Here is a 21,294-nt window from a genome sequence, read left to right on the forward strand (position 1 = left end):
GTGCACAGCTTAGGTGCCATTTTATGTAGTTAGAGTATCTTGCCCCACTCCGCCCCCTTTCCCCTTTTAAACACATTATGTTTTTAATTCGTTGTACTGTTTTTAAATTGCTTATTTTGTGTTCTTCAACATATTTGCATTATCATGTTGCAAGAGAAGGTCTAGACTTTAAGTCGACTTCACTTAATCCGAGCATTTTACTGATGTAAATAATTCCGGCGCGGCGACTTTCCATACCAAATAGGATAAGTATCTTGTCAATTAAAGTCTTCATAATTGAACAGAATATTTCGAACGGTTTCTCGTTCCTGTAGTACTTGGGAACATTTTCTCTCCTTAACTTGAAAATAAGTCGTTTATACTGGGCCTTAGTAAAATGGAAAATCATTAATCGCCAAACCGAAATCCTCTCTATAACAATAATATACGTTGTCTATCTGTGTTAGAAACGGTTGCACCACTGCGTTATTTTAGACTATCCGATCAGTAATTTCTTTGTTCATGATGACAGGCGGACAAGCAAGCATAAAATGCAGGGATATATATGTGAAGGGCAAATTCATGCGGGTTTTTACACAGGGGTGGGTCAGCGTCCTAATAAAAAGGAAACGCATCGTTGCATTAAAAAATACACAAGATATAATTGATCGGTAATTTTATAAAAACATAGGTTTCATAGTTATGACCTAAAGCGCAAGAAAACAATAATCAAGGGGCTAACAAAGACTTTCCCTGTCTATTGACTTGCAAAAGACTTTTCCACGATTCCGGCGCAAAACTGCTGATACCCAATACAGTAAACATTTTCTCTTGCCATATGTGAAAAAAATTAGAGATGGCAGGCTATCCGATATCGTCAAACGGCAATTTGTTTCCGCGGTTGGAAAAAATAATTGGATCAACGTATTACCAATAATAATTATTGAATCAATTATTATCACTATTTTTAAGTTAGAGGAAATCAATATTGTTTGGAATAAAATAATAATTTTTTTTATTGGATCTAATCTCAATAATATAAATTTCGCGCAACAACAATAATATAATTGATCCAACGCCTGCCGGTTGTCGTTATACATAGGATGTCAGGCTATCCTGTTTTCAAATAGGAACATCCTAATAATAATAATAATAATAATAATAATAATAATAATAATAATAATAATAATAATAATAATAATAATAATAATAATAATAATAATAATAATAATAATAATAATAATAATAATAATAATAATAATAATAATTTTTGGGTAAAATCTGAAAAAAATTGGAAATTTGGACTAATCACTTGACCAAAATTCCAAGAAATATTTCCTTGACAAATAAAGTTGTATCATAAGTTTCTAGTCCTAAGGATAGTGCTAACGAAAATTATTATATTTTCAAGATTATAAGGGAATGTCTTCAACATTACTAAAAAAAAAATCGTTTTTTATATATTTCTTTTTTTTAATTAACTTGCCATGCGAATGATTTTAAAAGAACATTTTTCTTAATGAAATCATTCCAAACTACATGGAAATAGTTTCAAAAATTTCTGATTTGTTTAAAATCATTTCCGTACAAGACCGAATTTGTTTTAAAATCCTTTCATTATGTTTATGTATGATCGTTTTATACAGCATAATTCCTTTCATTATTTCATATCGTTTCAAGAGTGGTTCAGGGGTGTTAAAAAATAGTAAAAAAATAATTATCCAACAAGTAATTAAATGCAGGCTTCTCATTTTGTGGTACGCAATTGCGTTTCTAAGCCCATTGCCTATCTGAATGATGTGAGGTTCGGGAAGAATCGTATACCTGCGTTGACAGATTACTTCCTACTCAAAAATAGTTCATCGATAAAACAACCTGGTTATTGTTTTATCGATGTGCAGTAGGCTTTTTATCTCACTACATACACATGTTGCTATGCTAGCAATGTTAAGTTTAGCGCTACTAAATTGGAATGAATGATAGACCCTGAACCCATCGCCCCCTGTTAGCGTAAACCTAATTAAAAAATGGAGTACAAGTCCTATTGACCTACTTTCCTGCTGGTGCACTCCCTCAAATAGATTGAAACACAAACTGTTTCTTTCTGTCTGCTCAAGGACAAGGACAGAAATGTGTTAATTTTTGCTGTATTGATAATATGCGTGGTATCTGCAAGTATGTTAAGATATTCCTCTCCCAAATAAAAACACATGTTTCAATAGTACAATGCAATTTCCGGATTATGTGCAACATTGTAATGGCTTCATTGATTTTGAATTAGAATATAGTATGGAGCAAAGGTTACTGAAAATAAAAACAACAGCATATTCAGGCTGGTAGTCGTGTTGAGAAATTTTCTCATTTGTATTTTAAAATGGCTTCATTTTAGAACGAAATGTGGCACAATTTACACTATAGAGAGACAAGTTCTTTTTAATTTAGGACAAAATACTGCAACATTAAGTTTTGTAGCGTTGTGTTTTTGAAACTATAGAATGAAATTCGGCTATATTCAAGCTTCCAAGTAACGTGTTCTTGTCATTTTAGAACGAAATACGACCACTTTTACAAAAAAATATTTACATTTAAAAAGTTTAATTATAGTTTTTAATTGGTTTAATAAATTTATTTAATTTATTTCAAAAGCAGCAGGAACAGAATAGGGTGAAGGTTGCCTCTTTTGTGGCTCAGTTGACGAAAAAAGAACCGTTTTGCAGAAATTATTTCAGGAATAACCAGGACGAGTTTGGGAGTTATCGGGTGAAAAGCTTAAATTTTACTTAAAAAGTTTGCTTTTATATATATGCAGGTGTTTGAAATCAATGCAACATTAATTGCTGGAAAATCAGGTAAAAAGAGCAATCAGGGAAAACTTAGGCTATGTTTTCTTTACCAATTTTAGTAAAATCTAAGCCTTAAAAAACAAATAATTGCAAGAAGCATTGTGTTTTCCGTTCTCATTTACAAAAACGATTGTTTGATATTTTTACGTGGATAACGTACAATTTTTTAGGGGACGAGATTCGCTCCGCACCCCTTATATATTGACTAAAGATAGAGATAAATCAAAAAAGTAATGTGAACATAGGTAAAGAGACTTTAAAGTTGGAACGAAAACAGAAAAATTGGACGCACGCCTCGACCCGCCATTTTAAATGAGCATCCATTTATGACCAATAGTTTTCGAAATGGTTGAAAACAAATAAACTAATACAGGTTATTCCACGGCAGCCAGGCAACTGTGGTAATAATATAATCCTGACCTAAAAGTTTTATATTTTTGGCTAACATCTAGAAAACATAAGTATTTTTTTGCAATTTTATATTTAATTTAACATTTTTTGTAAGTAATTTTATCTCTAGAAATTTATATATACATTATCTATTCATCTTTAGAACAGATAATATTTCCTATCACGGGTCAGTTTTATATGACGTCTGCTATAACAAATGGCGGAAAAATGTAAACAAGCAAAAAAGAGCAAGTGAAGTAACTGAACTGAACAAAAACCCAATTTTGCGATGTATCCGCGACATTAGATAGTTTATGAGCCCAGTTAGGGGCGTTGTTTGTTTTAAATTTAGTTTTACGAACTTTATTTTATTCGTTGACAATGTTATTAGAAAACATGGATTCACCACAGACAAATCTTAAATCAAATTGTCAAATACAACAAAATCGTCAATTATTGGAGGATGGTAGTTCAGTGGTATTAGAAAAACCTGAAAGTTCTGAAATTCTTTTTAAAACGGATGAAAAGTTAGAATGTGTTGAAGACGATTACCAAGAGCCTGAAGGCGATTTTATCACTTCAGATACTGATGATGAACATGATGATGAAGTTATACAAAGTAACAAAAATATATCAACTGTAGAATTGGAACTAGGAAAATGCTCAGAAGAAATTTCTAATGGCAGTATTCAAAAAAATAAAAGGCTTGAGGGATTAATTTACAAAAACCAGTTTAAGGTAAAGCAGAGAAAGAAAAGAAAAAGGTTAGTTAACCAGTTTTTCTTACTCAAGCTAAAAAATGTGAAAGTAATGCGTAGAAATCACTTCTGTTTTCAAATCCATCAGTACTAAAGTCTTGGCACTCACTTGAACACACATTCTTTTTGAGTCAAATAGAAAAAAAAATTGTAATGCATTTAATTTTATCTTTCTAGATTTCTAACAATCAATGTTTCATCTTGCAAATATCAATGCGGTTGGTATTAATTTTTACTTTTACTTCATTACACTTTTCCTTTGATTGTTGCATATAAGACCTTTGTCTGGAATTTTCACAGCCCAAGTACCAAAACTGGCAAGGTAATTTGTCAGTTTCACTATAGACATCAGAAACAAAAAACAGGTTATTAGTGTCGCACACACGCCGTAGATTTGAGGCGCCATAGATTAGTGGTTATATAGCTCTCGTACTCTGTGTGGGAGACCGGGGTTAGATTCCTCTTGACGGCGATTCAACATAATTGGGACTGCGTAGCTCAAAATGAGCATTAAATACTCTAGGACTCTCCATCTAGGAATGAATAAATATAAAAAGACCACTGATGTTATTGGGTATAAATTTGCATCTGCCTTAAACCCTTTATATCCTAAGATTTGCCCATGCTGAAGTTTGTCAACTCTGACTAAATAATAAATAATAACTGATGCACATGCGGAAAATTATAATGCAACCTTTGTTTCAGAAGTTGCCACTATATCAGTTTCGCTAGAAAAAAGCTGAAAATTTTTAGTGTACACAAGTTTCCTAGGAGCCTAATTAGGAGGCTCATGTACTGTAAGAACATAGAGAAAAGTTTATCAAAACTAATTTTCTTAACAATAAAGTATTACAAAGCCTGTTTGTAATAATTACGAATACAGATATTTCATAATGACCTGCTACTTATTATGAACCTTAACAAAATATCTCCTCTTGTTGTTGCTGTTGTTGTTGTTGTTTTTATTGCTGTTGTTAATCCTTGTAATAATTTAAGTTCGCCGTGTATGCCAACGTTTTGGATTTCGTGAAGTAGAGGATGGAGAAGACTGGTGTTTATATTGGACAGATTTTTCTGTAAATCTTGAGAGAGTAATGGACATGAAGAAATATCAGGTAAAACTAACACATATTAGACTTTGTGGGGCAACCTATTAGAAAGTGTGGGGCAACCATTGTGGTTTTTGCGCATTTTCGGATTTAAGTATATTTTTGGTTTTAGTTAAGTTTAAAACGTAATCTCTATAATAATGGCTATATTCTGTATGTTCAAAATTTGTAACGGGAGAAAACCTGAATTTTTCCACTGGTTAACGACTGGTAAAATAACAATGCCTTAGAATTCTTTATTAAGGTTAGATTTACTGATTTTAAAATAGCCACACAACTGTTTTTTCTATAGAAAATTAACCATTTTCCTGGAATGAGTGAAATTTGCCGCAAGGATCTATTAGCTCGCAATATGAATCGTTTATGGAAGCAGTTTCCCAAGGATTATGCGATATTTCCAAGAACATGGTGTTTGCCAGCAGAGTAAGCAAAAATGTTTGTATATTTGTTTCATTGTGTTTTTCCGTTGCTGTTGTTTTTTGATATGTTCTATTCTTTGATAAAGGATGAAAACATTGATTCATTAAGTTTTTATATTATTTTCATGCTGTGTTATCAATTTTTATGTGTCGTTGCATATTCTCTTTTATAGTTTTGGTGATTTTCAAACATACTGTCGCTCAAAAAAGAATAAAACATACATATTAAAACCAGACAGTGGATCTCAGGGTAAAGGAATATTTTTGACCAAGAACCCAAAGGTATATCTAATTTATTAGTTTTGTAGAAAATGCTCTAAGGACATGTTCACGAAGAACTGGTTCATTTTTAGGGAAATGTTGCAAAACCAACTTTTGTTATAGTTTTCCATAATTTGATTGGAATAATAACTTGATGCACTAAATTTTTTATGGTTAAATAGAGAGATAAAACTGAAGCATGTTCAAAGAGCCATTTTTATATTGTTACTTAAAGGCAATTTATTACCAATTAGTTCCGGAAAAAATTGACACAGTTGAATTTTTTAACTTGAAACTTTCAGGGGTCAATTTTGGGGTTAATTTATTTACATTGTAATGAGCCACAAGAAAAAATGCTAGGTCAATCTTTAAATCACCACGTGATTCTCTCTCATGTAGGATATAAAACCTGGAGAAGATCTAATTTGCCAGCAATATGTTTCAAAGCCATTTCTCATTGATGGACTTAAGTTCGATCTTCGAGTATACGTACTGGTGACATCGTGTGATCCACTTCGATTGTTTGTATTCAAAGATGGCTTAGCCAGATTTTCTACAGTTCAATATGTTGAACCGACAAGTAATAATCTAGTAAGATATTTACTATCACAAAGTTTGGTTAAGGAGATTTAATTCAGTTTTTCGTATCAGTACCTGTAGAATTTAAATTTAAAGAAACCCTGTGGCAAGTGGGAATTCTATAACAGTGACTTTAAAAGACAATAATACAACAAATCTTTTTTCTTACTCTAACCTACCTGATATTGTTTCGTAAAAAGTAATAAATGCTCTTTCAAGGATAAAAAAGATGAGATAAGATTGAATGTGAGAAAAGTGAGCAACAGCGATCTAAGCGATCTAGTTTTTTGCATGAAATTGTGAGGAAAGTTTGTTTGGAGATTTCTTTGAAATTGCACACAACTTTGCCCAGTGGTTATACAAATCATGCTTGATTATCGATGTTTAAAAAAGTTTTATAAAAAATTATTTTCAATTTTAAACCTTCTTTAAAGGTTACTTGCTTAGAAAAGTATATCTGATTTTACCATAGATGGTTAAAATGTTTTTTTAAAAATGTATTAGAGGCTGTTTCCTAAATTTATTTCTCTGGTAAGTTTTTTGTCAACATTGAGTAGTAAACAGGAGCGTACAGAAAAGGATCCAATTTTTACCAAACATGATTGTTCCATATGCAATTTAGTGGCATATTTTTCATCTTTTTAATGCAATTTAATACTGTAGTGAGTTTGCAGTGAATTTTAACAAACCTAGAGGGTTAAAATTTCAATTTTTTTTTGCTTTCTAGGCCCAAATTATGGAACTTAATATGAAAAAGGTTTTAAAATTTACAGTCCCACCCCTACATCTGAAAATAATTAGCTATACGCAAACCAAGAATACATATAATTTATAAATTGCGTATTGCAATATTAAAACAAATTCTTAAAAGCTCAGGTTTCTGATTGCGAACATTCTAACCAACCTTTTTTCCAAGAGAAAATTAGAGCTAAGCCTATGGTTTGAGTTATAAAAGATATAAGGTTAGAAGCTGTAATTGTACAATATTCTAAAGATTAGAAAACGACGGTGCTAACAAAATTTATATTTAAGGAGAATATTTATATGCATTTGACGAATTATGCCATCCAGAAGAATAGTGACGAGTTTATACGAGATGAAGACAGTGGCAGTAAAAGGTATATTATTATTCTTGTGCTTAGCCTCATTACGAAATATTAACCAGCTTAAAGGAAATAACCAGATTAAGGGAAAGGGTTTTATTTGTACAAGGAATAATGTTCTATTATGCCTTATTGCACATATTTAAGATAAGAGGTTGTACAGGTTCCACAAATGTTTTTTTCTTTTTGTGAATTTTGCACATGTAAAGATTTTTAGTTAGTCGAGTTGCTATTTGTTTTTCTATTATTTTTCCCCTTTTTATATCATAATCAACCCTCTATTTTTTCGTTATCTAGTCAAGGTTTAGCAAAAATATTGTTTGCAAATTCGTTCTGCATTTATTCATTTATAAATCGCTTCAGTTGACTTATTTTGCCATTAACATGCAAAAGTACAGCTTATTTTGTAGACCTGTTCATTATTGCTACGGTATACCAATTACAAATTTTTCATTCATGCCACCCAACTAATGGAATATAAACAATCTTATGTTTTCTTTCTAATTCAGGAGACTGTCCGTGGTAAATAAATGGTTTCAAGATAATAACTACAATGTCAATGAAATATGGTCGCGTATTGATGTAAGTAGGGGGTTATTTTTTATTAAGGTGTTAGGATCTAGAGGTTCCTACAAAGCCAGTGAAAATCTAAAAAGCTCAAACCCGGTGATTTTTTTGGGAACAAGAAAAGTATTCCTGCAGCAAAAATGCATTTCTAAGGAAGGAAATTTTTCTCTGCGACGTCAAGAAAGCGTACTTGCTACAAATCAGAAAATCAGTTTTCTGTAATAGCCTGCAACCAAATGGAAACTTATTTTCATTAATTTTCGATATCCCGTTGACTCTTACTGAACCTTAAAATAAATTCGATTTGTCCAATTTTGGACAATTTTGGTGAGAGCGGTAAATTTGACACATGTGGCTTTGGGAAGCTATTTTACATCTTCTTTTAAAAAGTCGATTACAAAACTTCTTTTAAATTTTTAATTTGCTCCAGGACCGACAATGTCGCTATTTACGGTGCAAATTTCGTCTCCGCAGGTGTTAAACATAGAAGAATCTTGAGTGCATCTTGAATTTCATTAATTAAAGGACGCAGTAATGGTGTGGTTTTTTCATCATCTTTATCATCATCACTCTCCTCAATCTCCTCCCTAATAACTACTGTAATACAGCATCATTGGACGAACTATGTTTTAACCATCTTATTTAATGGGCGCCATTTTCCTTGTCTCATAAAAGAACCAGGAACAAATTTGTTTGATTAACTTTAAAGCCACTTGTTGCTGATTAAAAAAATCAAAGGCAGGATTCGAGAACGTTGATATCTTCGAATTCTAGTCAAAATTTCGAAAAATGAAAGAATGCAGAAATTAGAAAAATATCAAGGGGGAAATGCATCAAAAGAAACAACAACTTTGCTTAAAAAGAGTTAGTAGGTTCAAGGTACCAACAAGTCGACCTACTCAGACATTCGAGTTTTCGAGTATATATACGATACCAAGAGTCAACTGAATGTTTCAAGTGAAGTCGGGTCATGAGATTTAGGGCTGAGATCTCAAATTGGGTTTAACTGACAGTATAAGATGACATTTTATTTGTTAGGTTCCCCTTAGTTTTGTTAAATGTTTCGCTCTCCATCATATGTGTTTTTATATCTTAGGATGTTATTATCAAGACACTTATATCAGCTCACCCAACTCTGAAACATAACTATAGAACATGTTTCCCTAACCACATGAAGAGCAGTGCTTGTTTCGAGATCTTAGGTTTTGACATTATATTGGACCGTAAGCTAAAGCCATGGATTTTAGAGGTAATTCAGCCCCCTGTTACTGATTTCTTCTATAAAAGTATTTTTTCTTGTTTTCATTTTAATATTGCTGGTTAATTTACATTTTTCGAATGTTTTTTTTTTTAAATATTAGTGTCTTGATGTTTTGGTTTCGAAATGATTAAACTAGTGTTTTTTTAATTCGATTTATTTTTAAAAGATTTTATTTTTGTGGTGTTTTTTACAAGAATTTCAAATTTTTATGCATTTGTCTGATAGTTTCTTGTGCCAAGGCAAATCAAGAATATGGGCTAGAAAACAAGAAATGTTTTGTCCATATGTTGAAAATTTAGATTTTAAGACATCTTGTCAACACAGAAGCCACTTATTACACCTTCTTTGTTTGTAGTCCCAATTTTCAAAAGTCTTGCTTGTGAAATCTTGCTTTTTGTTAACTTTTGCAAACAATTTTTACTGGATCTAAATGTATCCTTAAAGAACAATTTATGTCATATTTTATGTCGTGAAAATAACAGCCACAAAAAATTAAATATAAGTTCATTTTTAAAAGTTTATGAAGGTCAAGAAATTTAAAATTTGTTTGAAATTTCAACCTTGTGGTCATTATATTTCTTGCCCGGTTAAGGCTTTTTTTCACTCGAAGAACATTTTCTGAACAGCAAATTTTCTGCTGGTAATCTTCATTTCATAATATTACGCACAATTACCTATAAAAAATGAAATACCATGAACAATTCTCACGAAATATCATAATCTGATTGGCTAACTTTCTACCTGTCGTTTCCGTACAGAATGCAAAGAAAAAGTTAAAATCTTTCCCCGAAACGGAACGGAACAAAAAGGAACGATTTTAAGTACGCGTGCTCAAAAGCTTCTGTCTACATTCACGTGAAAGAATGTACAGGGCTAGATTAAAACACTATCGTTTTTTTTCTGCAGGTCAATCACTCGCCTAGTTTTACCACAGACTCCAAGTTAGATCGTGAGATCAAAGACTCGCTTATCCATGACACTCTTGTGTTGGTCAACTTCTCGTTATGTGACAAAAGAAAATGTGTTGAAGAAGAAAGAAGAAAAGTGAGGGAAAGACTACTATCAAAAACCAAGGATCAAAAGTAGGTAGAGACTATGACGAAGGGAATAGTCCCGTCTAAAAATATATTTTCATAAAAGGATTCGTATCATGAAATGATTCATATGCACGTTTTTCGTATAAACATACCACTTATAAGCGCATGCAGGCTCAGATTGGGGATTTTATAAGCGCATGCTAAGCATATTGCTCAACTATGAATCCTTCTGATGCGTTTTTTCTTATGTTATGGGAACTTTAGTTAGACACAGTTTTTTAAAGCTTAATTTACACCACAACACTATATGAACTTCGCCTCGTGTAGTTATACCTTCTTTTGAAGGTAAAAACATCACCATTACATCTTATCCATATAACTCATAAAGCAACGTTCAAGTTTTAATTAATTTCTCAATTAGCATAACGTTAGCGCACTATAATCCTGATTTTTTCGTGCAAGCATATCCCAGCCTGATGTGGAATTGTCAATTACTTAGAAAAAACATAAATCTTAGGCCCCTTATGCTCACCTCATTCATGGCTTCCTAATACACACTACCCATAAATCTTCAAATTAAGAAGTAATTTATACATTATTTATGCCTTGCTATCATGACCTTGAAAAGTAAGGTTTTAACCTCACCAGCGTATTAAGTTTTGTGGTATTTTTTTTAAAATTGTTTGAACAGGTTAACAAATCTCAACTTCTGTCAATCTATTCCAAATCAATTTCGGTTGCTTGCGGTTTTAGTTTTTGTTTCACACAAAGAATATAAAGTTGCGAGGAAGTATGCACCATAAGAAAACACAATCTTTACACAAAGCGATTTAATGCGAAACTGTTGTAACACAATTTTTCATTTTTACTCTTTCAAACCCGTTTTAATTGCTGATACATCGTTGATTATGTATTTCCGATGACGTCATTAAATCAGTGTTTTCCAAACGGGTGCTTGGCTTCGATTTTATCTAATTTCTAAGTAATTAGGCCTCAAATGAAATCTAGTGCATTGTTATTATTTAAGAAAATTTAAGTTAATTATTTGACGTCAAATTAATGTATTGATGTCATGACGTCTAATTTATCGTGTATCAATTTCTGACTAGTCGACCAGGCCCATTAAAATCCACTTAGTAGACAGAAGAAGAATGGAAAGTATCCGTAATTTCATTTTTTAATGACGTCACCAATGACCTGTCGATGCGATATTTTTGTTTTTATTAAAATTTGTTTACCCATTGCGTCTATTGTATAGAGCTTGAAACGGTGATCAATGAAATAGATAGGATCATGTATTTTCGACGAAGAGTTGCACAGATATTGAGGTTTAAAGGTTTTTTGATGACGTCATCAACCCGTCTGTTTCAAAACGGGTAGGTTGATCAAGCTTTAGAAAATTAACCTAATTCTGGTCTGGGGTGGTCCCTACTGAGCCACGCAAAAGCTGACATCACTTATTTTCCAGTTATTTAACTTCAAACTTTTAATTGCAATGCAATGGGTTCACTATTTTAAATAAAAACATATTTTGGCTATCTTAAAGGAACAAGGACACACCCAATTTGGCTTTTACAGGGCAACTAGATTATCACTGTCAGCAAATTTACTTGCATTAAGCGTAAAAAAATCATTCTAATAATTTTTTAACAGGTTAAGCAGTAGTGAATCTAATGTGGATTGTGCGGGAAAGTCAAGTTGAAATTTACAATTTTATGCGTTTTTATTATATATCTACTTTTCAAATTTTGTAGGGTGTCTTGAATTAAAACTTTAGTATTTTTTTAAGAATCTTTTCTTGGAGATTTCATTTGTCGCTCGTGTTAAAGAATTTATGACCTCCTTACTTTGACCTAGCAGTGGGGTTTGGGACCAAGAAAAAAGAAAAAGAGCAGAAATTAAAAAAATATTAAAACTAGAATATTGATTTCTAATTAAAGGCAGAGGTCTATTATTAATTATTTAAGGATTTTTTTTAATGTGGAGACATTTAGGCACGATATGAATAAATGAATGCACCCATTTTTAAAAAGACCTTAACGTAAAAATATTTTTATTGTCAAGACCAATACTATACAACTCCTTTTCTCAAGCTGAGAAAAGTAGTTGAATGTTTTGAAAATCTCATATTTCTGTTTAATCAAATTAGAAAAGAAAAATTGAATTATACGCATTGTTGAGAATATTTTTAATGTTTTTCCTGATGATTTATCTTAGACCAAATGAGATTTTAAACGATAATCCTGCGTTTTATGTCGTATTTGTAAAAAAAACTGTCTCTCACACACACACACTAAACATAACTATTGTTTTTAAAGTGAGCACGTGCAGCACAACAACAAAAAATTCTCATTCTTTTCCATTCTTTCTAAAAAAATGATGCTACACATTAGCTTCCGGTACATCGATCTGTCTCCTACTTTGTACCGTCCTAAATATTACTTCGTAGTGTTCCTTAATCTTCTGATTGCGAATAAGAAAAATGACGGCGTTGATTGCCGAATTTGACGTCACAGCTAAAAATGACCACGCTAAGATATTCCGTAAAACGATTTTGTTGAAATGTTCATCCACATTCGCGATAACATAGAGCAAAGCGAAGGCGTGCGTAAAATAACAACAAATAAGGCTAATAAATATGTAGGCTATAGTTTTCGTTGCTCTTGAGTCGCTTCGTTTGCTTTTGTTGCTGTTCGGGTGGCGAGCAATTTCGATCGTCTTAGCTTTCTTTTTCACAAAGAACAATAACTTTATGTAAAGTACAGATGTCAATATAACAGTGAGAACTTCATATGTACACAATAAAATGTAGGTTTTGTCCCCAAGAAAAACATTGGGAGTTAACTCAACACCAAAACCATACCACACAGACGCTGCAACATTGCTAAGAAAAATAAACAGAACGACTATATTCATTTTCTTTTTTGTTATATATTTCTGATAAACGCTGGTGTGTTTGACCAGGATGTATCGATCTATAGCTATCAGGACAGTTAGTGAATACGAAAAAAGCGCGGGAAACATTGAAAATAATTGAAGTGCTGGCACCAATACACAATGTAAACTAATCAGTTTCGCTATCTGTGCTGGGACTGTTAAACAACCAATTACGATATCGGATATACTGAGAATGATAAACAGTTTGTTTGATCGATTCTTTATCTGTTTTGTTTTGACAAGTCCATATATAACCATGATATTTGTGACAATTATGATAAGCCCTGTTAGCGCGTAGACTAATGTTAGAATTATTTTATCAACTCCAGGTAACGAATACACTGCTTGTAACACATTGCAGTTGTGCTGCCTGGTGTCTGTTAAATTCATCTTTTTGATGGTCCTACAGTTGTTGTTGTTGTTATTGTTGTTGTTGTTTTTGTTGTTGTTGTTGCTGTTGTTGTTGCTGTTGTTGTTATTGTGCTATATGATCATATATGTTCCTGCCATGCCCATAATAAAATAAGTTTAGCTGCTCGTACCCATTTTCTCTATACCATTGCGATCGTCTTTATTCACATTTTTTAATATTTACATTGGAAAATGATTTTTCACAAATAAGTTTATTATTTAATGTACTCTAAAGTCATATCCTTTTTTCAATCATATTTTTATTATTAATATTTGTTTATTAATAAAATTAAGTTAATTGTTCAAAGAGATAAAAGGGTTGACTTTTAAACTTTAAAATGTTCTCATAAAAAGGCATGTCTTAAGTTACAAAAAAAGATTAACCTCGTTCCCAAGACCTTTTTTCGCCGTTTAATATCGGAGACGGCGCGATATTAAAGCAATAAAAAGACTTGAAAAGAGGTTGAAAAATGTTGTAATTACCGCTAAGTTTAGTGTTTGCCTTTGATTAAAATCAAATAAAATCATGCATATGAAATGTATTATTTTAGAAACTTGTGAAAACATATCTTTTATTAATTCATGTATCCAGTTATTATAAATTTTGCTCTAGGAATGCAACAATAAAATTTTTAATAACTAAACTATGCAGTAAAATCTTTATGAGACGTTTTCCAAAGAGGTGCTTCTCAAACTTTTGTAACATGGGTACGATGTGGTCCTCCACTAACTGGATTTATCTTAATTTATGGTACTGTTTCTCGTATACTTTGTTGTGAAAACATTCTCGTCCCCAGAGCTCTCTTTGAGATATACCTTGAGGTATCTAAAAGAGCTCTGAAAACGAGAATGTCGGAAAATAAAAATTTGAGTTAAAAATGTCAGGGCGAGGTAGAGTCAAGGAAGAATCGATTTATACGCACCAAAATGAATTTCCTGTTAACTAATTTTGTGAATTTTGTAGCACCCCAAAAAAATTCAGGACGATCATCCAGTTGGAGAAAAATTTGTCATACCTCGAACTAATTTTCTTAATGATATGGTTAGAGTTTTGCATTGTAGAGGTTGCACTGTGCTTGGCTTATCTACACGAAATATATGCTATATTTTTGTTTTATGCTATATTTTTGTTTTCTACCGAGAAACAACTGCAATTTTTACTTTTTTTTCAATTCTACAGTGCAAAAAACTGATATTTATATGTTATTGTTTTCTTGAAAAACGAAAACTTGTCGGTATATAATTTTTGGCCGACCAATAATTTTTGCCGATTTTTTCTTTGTTCGTTTTCATTCTTTGACCATTTTCAATTCAATATTTATAAAACTATACCAGTAATAAAGAGAACACGAAAGTTAACCAACGGCCCACACAGTGTTCTCATGTGCCATCTCATAATTTCCCTCACATGGCTTGGGTTACCTCAAGGCCATGGTAACATTCACTCGCCATATTGAATCGGTCTCCCGCACAAAGTGCGAGAGTTATAACCACTAAGCTGCGGCGTCATAATTAATCTGAGTAACGTTTCAAGTAAGCGTAGCGGGGGAAAATAGAGCCGAGAAAAAAGAGGGAAACAAAAGTCGAGGATCAAAGCAGAGAAAATGTTTAAATGAAAAAAAAAAGAAAAAAATTGGCATCAACTGATTTATGTAATTCTTATTGTCCTCTTGTTAAAGATATTTGAAGAAATAACGCTTGAAAACTTTTGTGGTCATATTTTATCCAGAAATTAGTCAGCAAAAGTGACTAAATTTTTTGCCGACATTTTTTTACTAATAAGGTATGTTATGAAAACAGCTTGCTTTTAAATCTTTTTCCTTTCTATCTTAAGAGACAAGAAGGACGAATTTACAACGGAAAAAGGAACAGATTTTTTAAACAGTTTAAAGAAGTATGAAGATTCACATCTTGGCAACTTTAGGTAAACATTTCGCATTACAAATGTATAAAATTTATTGTGTGCTGCGTAACGTTATATTGAAATTTACTGTTGTAACATATCTCGACATAAGGGGAGATATTTTGCCGATATAGCTTAAGGATAAAATTTTAGCTGAAATTGGCAAATTTGTTGGACCAGGAATTATATATTGAGTACAATACATTAGCAGGATACTTCAGTTACATTGTTTGGCGTTATTTAGGGTTGTACTGTTTCACGTGATATTGGGTTGCATTGTTTGACGTGATATTGGATTGCATTGTTTGATGTTATATTGGGTTGCATTGTTTGACGTTATATTGGATTGTATTGTTTAACGTTATGTAGGGTTGTATTACTTGTCGTAATACTGGGTTGTATTGTTTGACGTTATGCAGGGTTGTATTGTTTGACGTTATATTGGTTGTATTGTTTGACGTTATATTGGGTTGTATTGTTTGACGTTGTATTTGGTTGTATTGTTTAACGTTATATTTGGTTGCATTGTTTGACGTTATGTAGGGTTGTATTGTTTGACGTTATGTAGGGTTGTATTGTTTGACGTTATACTGGGTTGTATTGTTTAACGTTATGCAGGGTTGTATTGTTTGAAGTTATACTAGGTTGTATTGTTTGACGTTATGTAGGGTTGTATTGTTTGACGTTATATTGGGTTGTATTGTTTGACGTTATGTAGGGTTGTATTGTTTGACGTTATATTGAGTTGTATTGTTTGACGTTGTATTTGGTTGTATTGTTTGACGTTATATTTGGTTGCATTGTTTGACGTTATATTGGGTTGTATTGTTTGACGTTATGTGGGGTTGTATTGTTTGACGTTATGTAGGGTTGTATTGTTTGACGTTATGTGGGGTTGTATTGTTTAACGTTGTGTAGGGTTGCATTGTTTGACGTTATATTGGGTTGCATTGTTTGACGTTATATTGGGTTGTATTGTTTGACGTTATACTGGGTTGTATTATTTGGCGTTATGATGCAGTGCTTGACGTTGATATTTAGATAATATTTTGGTATTTTTTTCAGACGAATTTTTCCCGAAAATAACGAGGATAAATATGAAGAATTTTTCTCCAACAGCTGTTCTCTCTTTCAAGAAACAGCGGCTTCCAAAGCCCGTTCAGAATGCGCTCGCATACAAAGAGAGGAAATTAAACAAAAAAGTGAATGGATTGATTTCATGAGAAGAAAAAATGGATGTAAATTTGTTGAAAGTACGCTGGCTTTGCTTTACTTTTAAAGTTTGTGTATTTGAATAATATATAACGCTAGATTTTGAAATTTTGAGTTTTGTCATGAAAACAACTTAGACGTACGCATCTATTTCGCTTTTCAAAATTTCAAAGGGGTTCCTTTTTGATTTTTTATTAATATGAGCCCGATTCCCTAATGTTGTAAAAGTGCTGCAATGTTGGGGTGTTGGTTTCTTACCAGCCGATTAAAACAGTCTGTTACAGAAGTCTGTTACTGAGACGATTGCCATAGGGAAGAAAATTTCGGGAAAATAAATTTTCGCAAATTAAGGTTCAGATAATTGAGAACTTGACGAAAGAAATTTGCGCGAGTTAAAACTGAAAGGCATATTTCGCAGAAGAAATTTTGGCAAATGGAGGATCTAATAAAAACTTCTGAACAGCAAATACAAACATTTTTTGAAATAAAAAAACATTTTTTATATATAATGTAGGTCTTTTCGGTTTTATTGCGATCAAAATAAATCTTCACAGAATTAATTTTCGCGAATAAACATTTTAAAGTTATTTTAGCGAATATTTATTTTCGTGAGGTATCCTTTATTAACAATAAACACAGGTGGAACACCACAGTGCTACTTAAGAGGAACTCTAACTATTTTATTATTGCAGGTACCGATGGGTTAAGACCAGAAAGTGAAAGTAGACCCAGACAACTTCGAACATCAATGTTAAAAAGATTGACCAGAGTGCGAGACCTTAATATGGTAAAAAATTGTTTCTTTTCACATCTTCGTAACAATAAAGCAGCAGTATTAGAGTAATTGGGTTATGGTAAAAATATTGTGTGACAAAAGGTGTAGATTTTTGAGCGGGTTTCTAGTACATTGTAAAGGGTAAAATAAATTTTTTTTGACAACGTCGATGTGAAATGTGAAAACTCGATCAACGCTGAAGTTAAAGAAATATTGTTATTAAGCAGCCCAAGGTCTCTATTTCAACATCCTAGAAATTTTTTAAAGCAATTTACTAATAGGAAAAGCTTGGCTGAATCTTGTGAGTGGCAAGGGTTATTACCTAATTAACGCCAATGGCCAGAAAATGCCTTTAAAGGTCGGTTTACATTAACATAAAAAGTGTTGAACAACTGCTACACAATAGTCACCTTAATGACTTTATTGGGAACACATGTTGTGCAAAAGTATATAAGAATCAACTACTGTTATAGATTTTAATGAAAACCAGGAGTGCCTAAACAAATATTTCTGAAGGGAATTTCTTAGATCAGATAGACAATGCATCATTGATAATAATACCTTCATGGCAGCATACATAACAACGTACTTACGACAACGTGATATGACTTTGTCGTTACGACGTGATTCTCAACCTCGTTCCCAGGGCATCTACTCTATGTTTCACCGGCATTAGTTAATAGACTACGTACTGTTCACTTTTATAGCGAGATTTTCATATTTACGCACACCCATATTTCTCTAATGATTGCCTTTTACTCATAGAATAAGCGGCATGAATTTAACTCGCTTAACCCATACCCCATCAACGAGCGTGAAGAGTTAGAACGCATTGGTAGTATTATGCAGCGAGACAATTTATTAAGGACTCTGGGGGTTCCTGATTTTGTCTATCGTTTACTTCACGGTAGCAAGCCGGCAATGGAGAAAAATCCGCCGACGTCGTGTAATCATGACGACGACTCGTCGGTAAGAAGATTTCTCATATCAAATTACGTTTTACAAGAAATTTTAACGTTTTTATTTGTGGTTTTATCTAGTTGTACTTAAACATTTAAGAAATGCTTGAAAAAAGAGTTTTACCTTCAAGAAAGGTACAGCATAAATTGCTTTACCCCGCCACTTCCGATCTTGCAAGGAATCGTATGTTCTTTATAAGGAATCGTACGTTCCTTGTCTTTCAAGGAATTGTATGTTCCTTATAAGGAATATACGCTTATTACGCTGCTGTATTACTCTGTCCGATTGGAGCATTCATAGAAAGAAACAAAATATTTTCACTCGAGTATTCGCATTAGCGGAGTAATTTTTTACAGTTCAACTTTATTTCTGCTAGGAAGCAACCTCGTCCCCAGGGCTCTTTTTCTCTTTCTGACAATCTCGGACGGCAAAATAGAAAAAATAGCAAAACAGCCTTAGGTAAGAGGTTGGCTAGAAGGATGTCTCTCTTCATTCCCTTAAAGAGCCGTTTTCATTTGACTGCATAGTTATGTCAGTGCGTGCACACTTTGACAAAATATCTAATTCTCTGAAAGTGCGCACGCGCTAAGCGAAAAATGCAGTCAAATGAAAATCAGCTTTTAGATTTCTAGTACAGCACGACTTAATACCTGTAATTTTTTAGAAGCAATCAAGTAAAACCCTTCCAACTATGCAAACCTGTTCAGTTCAACAAATAAGTACCACAACTCGTTCTCACGTACCCGATACGTACTCGAAAAAATCATATATTTCTAACACGCAGTCAACTATGTTTAATAATACAGCAAAACATCATTGGGCGACTAGTCGACCGCCCGCATTAAGTCGAAAGGATCAACAGGTTTTTGTTTCGGCTGGTATCGATTTTACGCCAGCAGTACAGTCCAAGGTTTTGCCGAAACAGGCCATTCCATTCGCAAAGACGGGAAGCTGCGATCACGCTGAAAATAACCGAAACTCTATTATCAATAAAAAGCGAAATATTGATAATTATAATCGTATCGATTATCTGTCTTACGAAAAGAACAGTTGCTTTAATACGATAAATAAACAGATATCGTGTTCGTATTTGCGATCTAGTCCTCCGATAAAACTTTTTAAAGATGTTAATTCGAAACCTCTTTTTTGTGGTACACGTGGTTTGTCCATCATTTCGTCACCAGCTCCCTTGCAGATTCGTGAAGATGCTTTGTTAAATCAGCTATATGGTAACCAAGTAGATCGGGATGGATTATCGAGGCGGTATGGTACATTTTATCTCACTTTATTTTCCATAAAGGTGAATGTAAAATTTTGTTGTTCTGGAAATACTACATTAACTAAATTTGGGGCGAATAAAATTTCAAAGAACAACAAACACCGAAGTATAAAACCATGATCTTCTCTGTTCTTTGAGACTAAACTAGTTCTTTCTGTTAGTAATCGTGGAACATGTCAGTCATATGAACTTCGAACAAGGTTAGGCCTTGACTTTACAAAATTTTTCACTGTTAAAACAAAATTATAATTATAACAGGCTGATTGATGACATCATCAAAATACCTTTAAACACCAATATCTCTGTAACTGCTCGTCAAAATACATCAGCTAAGCAAATTTTCAAAAAAATTCTATTTTTCTTCTGCCTAAGTGGATATTTTTCACTAGTTTATGGACTAGTATATATCATTCACAAATCATGTTATCATGTGATCGTAAATATGAGTTGTTAAATGTCCTTGTTATGCTATTTAGATCCACTCGGGCTCAAAGAATTCGTGGCGCAACTAATAATCTACGAATCAAGGTATTTTGCAACTTTTTGCTGAAGAATCCACCTTATGCCCAGGTCTTCCTTTGACTTTTTTTGTGGCATTGTGTTCAAAGCAGTTCTAATAACAAAATTTAAATGGAAAACAACCTCTCCCCCATCCTTTTTTATTGTGACTTCTATACTATAGACCTTAATGTGGTTTATCACCAAAACATGTCTAAATTTCAAGAATTGTCTTTTACCCGTTTTCTGACAGCAAATTCACATTAGAATACCGTGGGAAGTAGTTCTTATGACAAATTTTAGACAGCTTTAGAGCTTAAGAAAAGTCAATCCTCTGCGATATAGGTTATTTAGTGGTAAGCCACCTTAAAATAAAAATTCATCCATTTATATTGATTGGCACCTCGCCCTCTGCTCAATAAAAATCCCCTAAAATTAGATTACTAACTATAAACTGTAAATTGCGTTGATAAGAACAACTAAGAAACTCCTCAAATATGTATATTCTAATTTTTTACAATTTTTTCTAGCAAATGGAACTACTGGAAAGTCGAACAGTTCCAAGTTGACAAATAAACAAACTAAGTCGACGATGTCTTGCAGTTGTCCTTCGCAATGAACTTGAAAATACCATACGTTATCGTTGCTCTATTTATGGTTGTCTTATTACAACTAGAATATACATATTTACCCCAAGAAGTTGTTCTTGTGTACCACAACCATTAAAAACTGAAGATACAAACTTTTAGGTAGAAATCGTCGCGGATTCTTTGGAATGAGCTGACGCGGTTCTGTTTTCGATTTGTTTTGAAGATAAGTTAGGGAAGAGTGGTGAAAAAACGCGCGATAGGCTTTTTTGGAAATTTGAAATCTTATCTATGATTGAATGGGAAATTGCCTCTGTTGATAAGTATGCCGCCTTTTTCTCGAAAAAAAAAACATTTTTGATACAATCCTTTTAAAAAGTTCTTAAAAGTGGGAAAACTTTTGCTTCCTTATTAAAAGAATACTTT

General features: G+C 32.7%; 1 protein-coding gene across 1 annotated transcript; it reads left to right on the top strand.

The window, feature by feature from the left end:
* The first annotated feature begins 3,437 nt into the window (after positions 1-3,437).
* Positions 3,438-20,980, top strand: LOC130641927 (tubulin polyglutamylase ttll6-like). The gene is made up of 17 exons (XM_057448953.1): positions 3,438-3,976; positions 4,148-4,188; positions 4,967-5,085; positions 5,372-5,502; positions 5,672-5,780; positions 6,159-6,350; positions 7,371-7,456; positions 7,951-8,023; positions 9,105-9,257; positions 10,176-10,351; positions 15,489-15,578; positions 16,623-16,810; positions 17,462-17,556; positions 18,310-18,513; positions 19,169-19,767; positions 20,260-20,311; positions 20,812-20,980. The coding sequence occupies exons 1-17, from the start codon at positions 3,594-3,596 to the stop codon at positions 20,848-20,850; spliced, it is 2,730 nt and encodes a 909-aa protein (XP_057304936.1). The 5' UTR covers positions 3,438-3,593; the 3' UTR covers positions 20,851-20,980.
* The last annotated feature ends 314 nt before the right edge of the window (positions 20,981-21,294 follow it).

This window comes from Hydractinia symbiolongicarpus, chromosome 1, assembly GCF_029227915.1.
Source record: "Hydractinia symbiolongicarpus strain clone_291-10 chromosome 1, HSymV2.1, whole genome shotgun sequence".
NCBI lineage: Eukaryota > Metazoa > Cnidaria > Hydrozoa > Anthoathecata > Hydractiniidae > Hydractinia > Hydractinia symbiolongicarpus.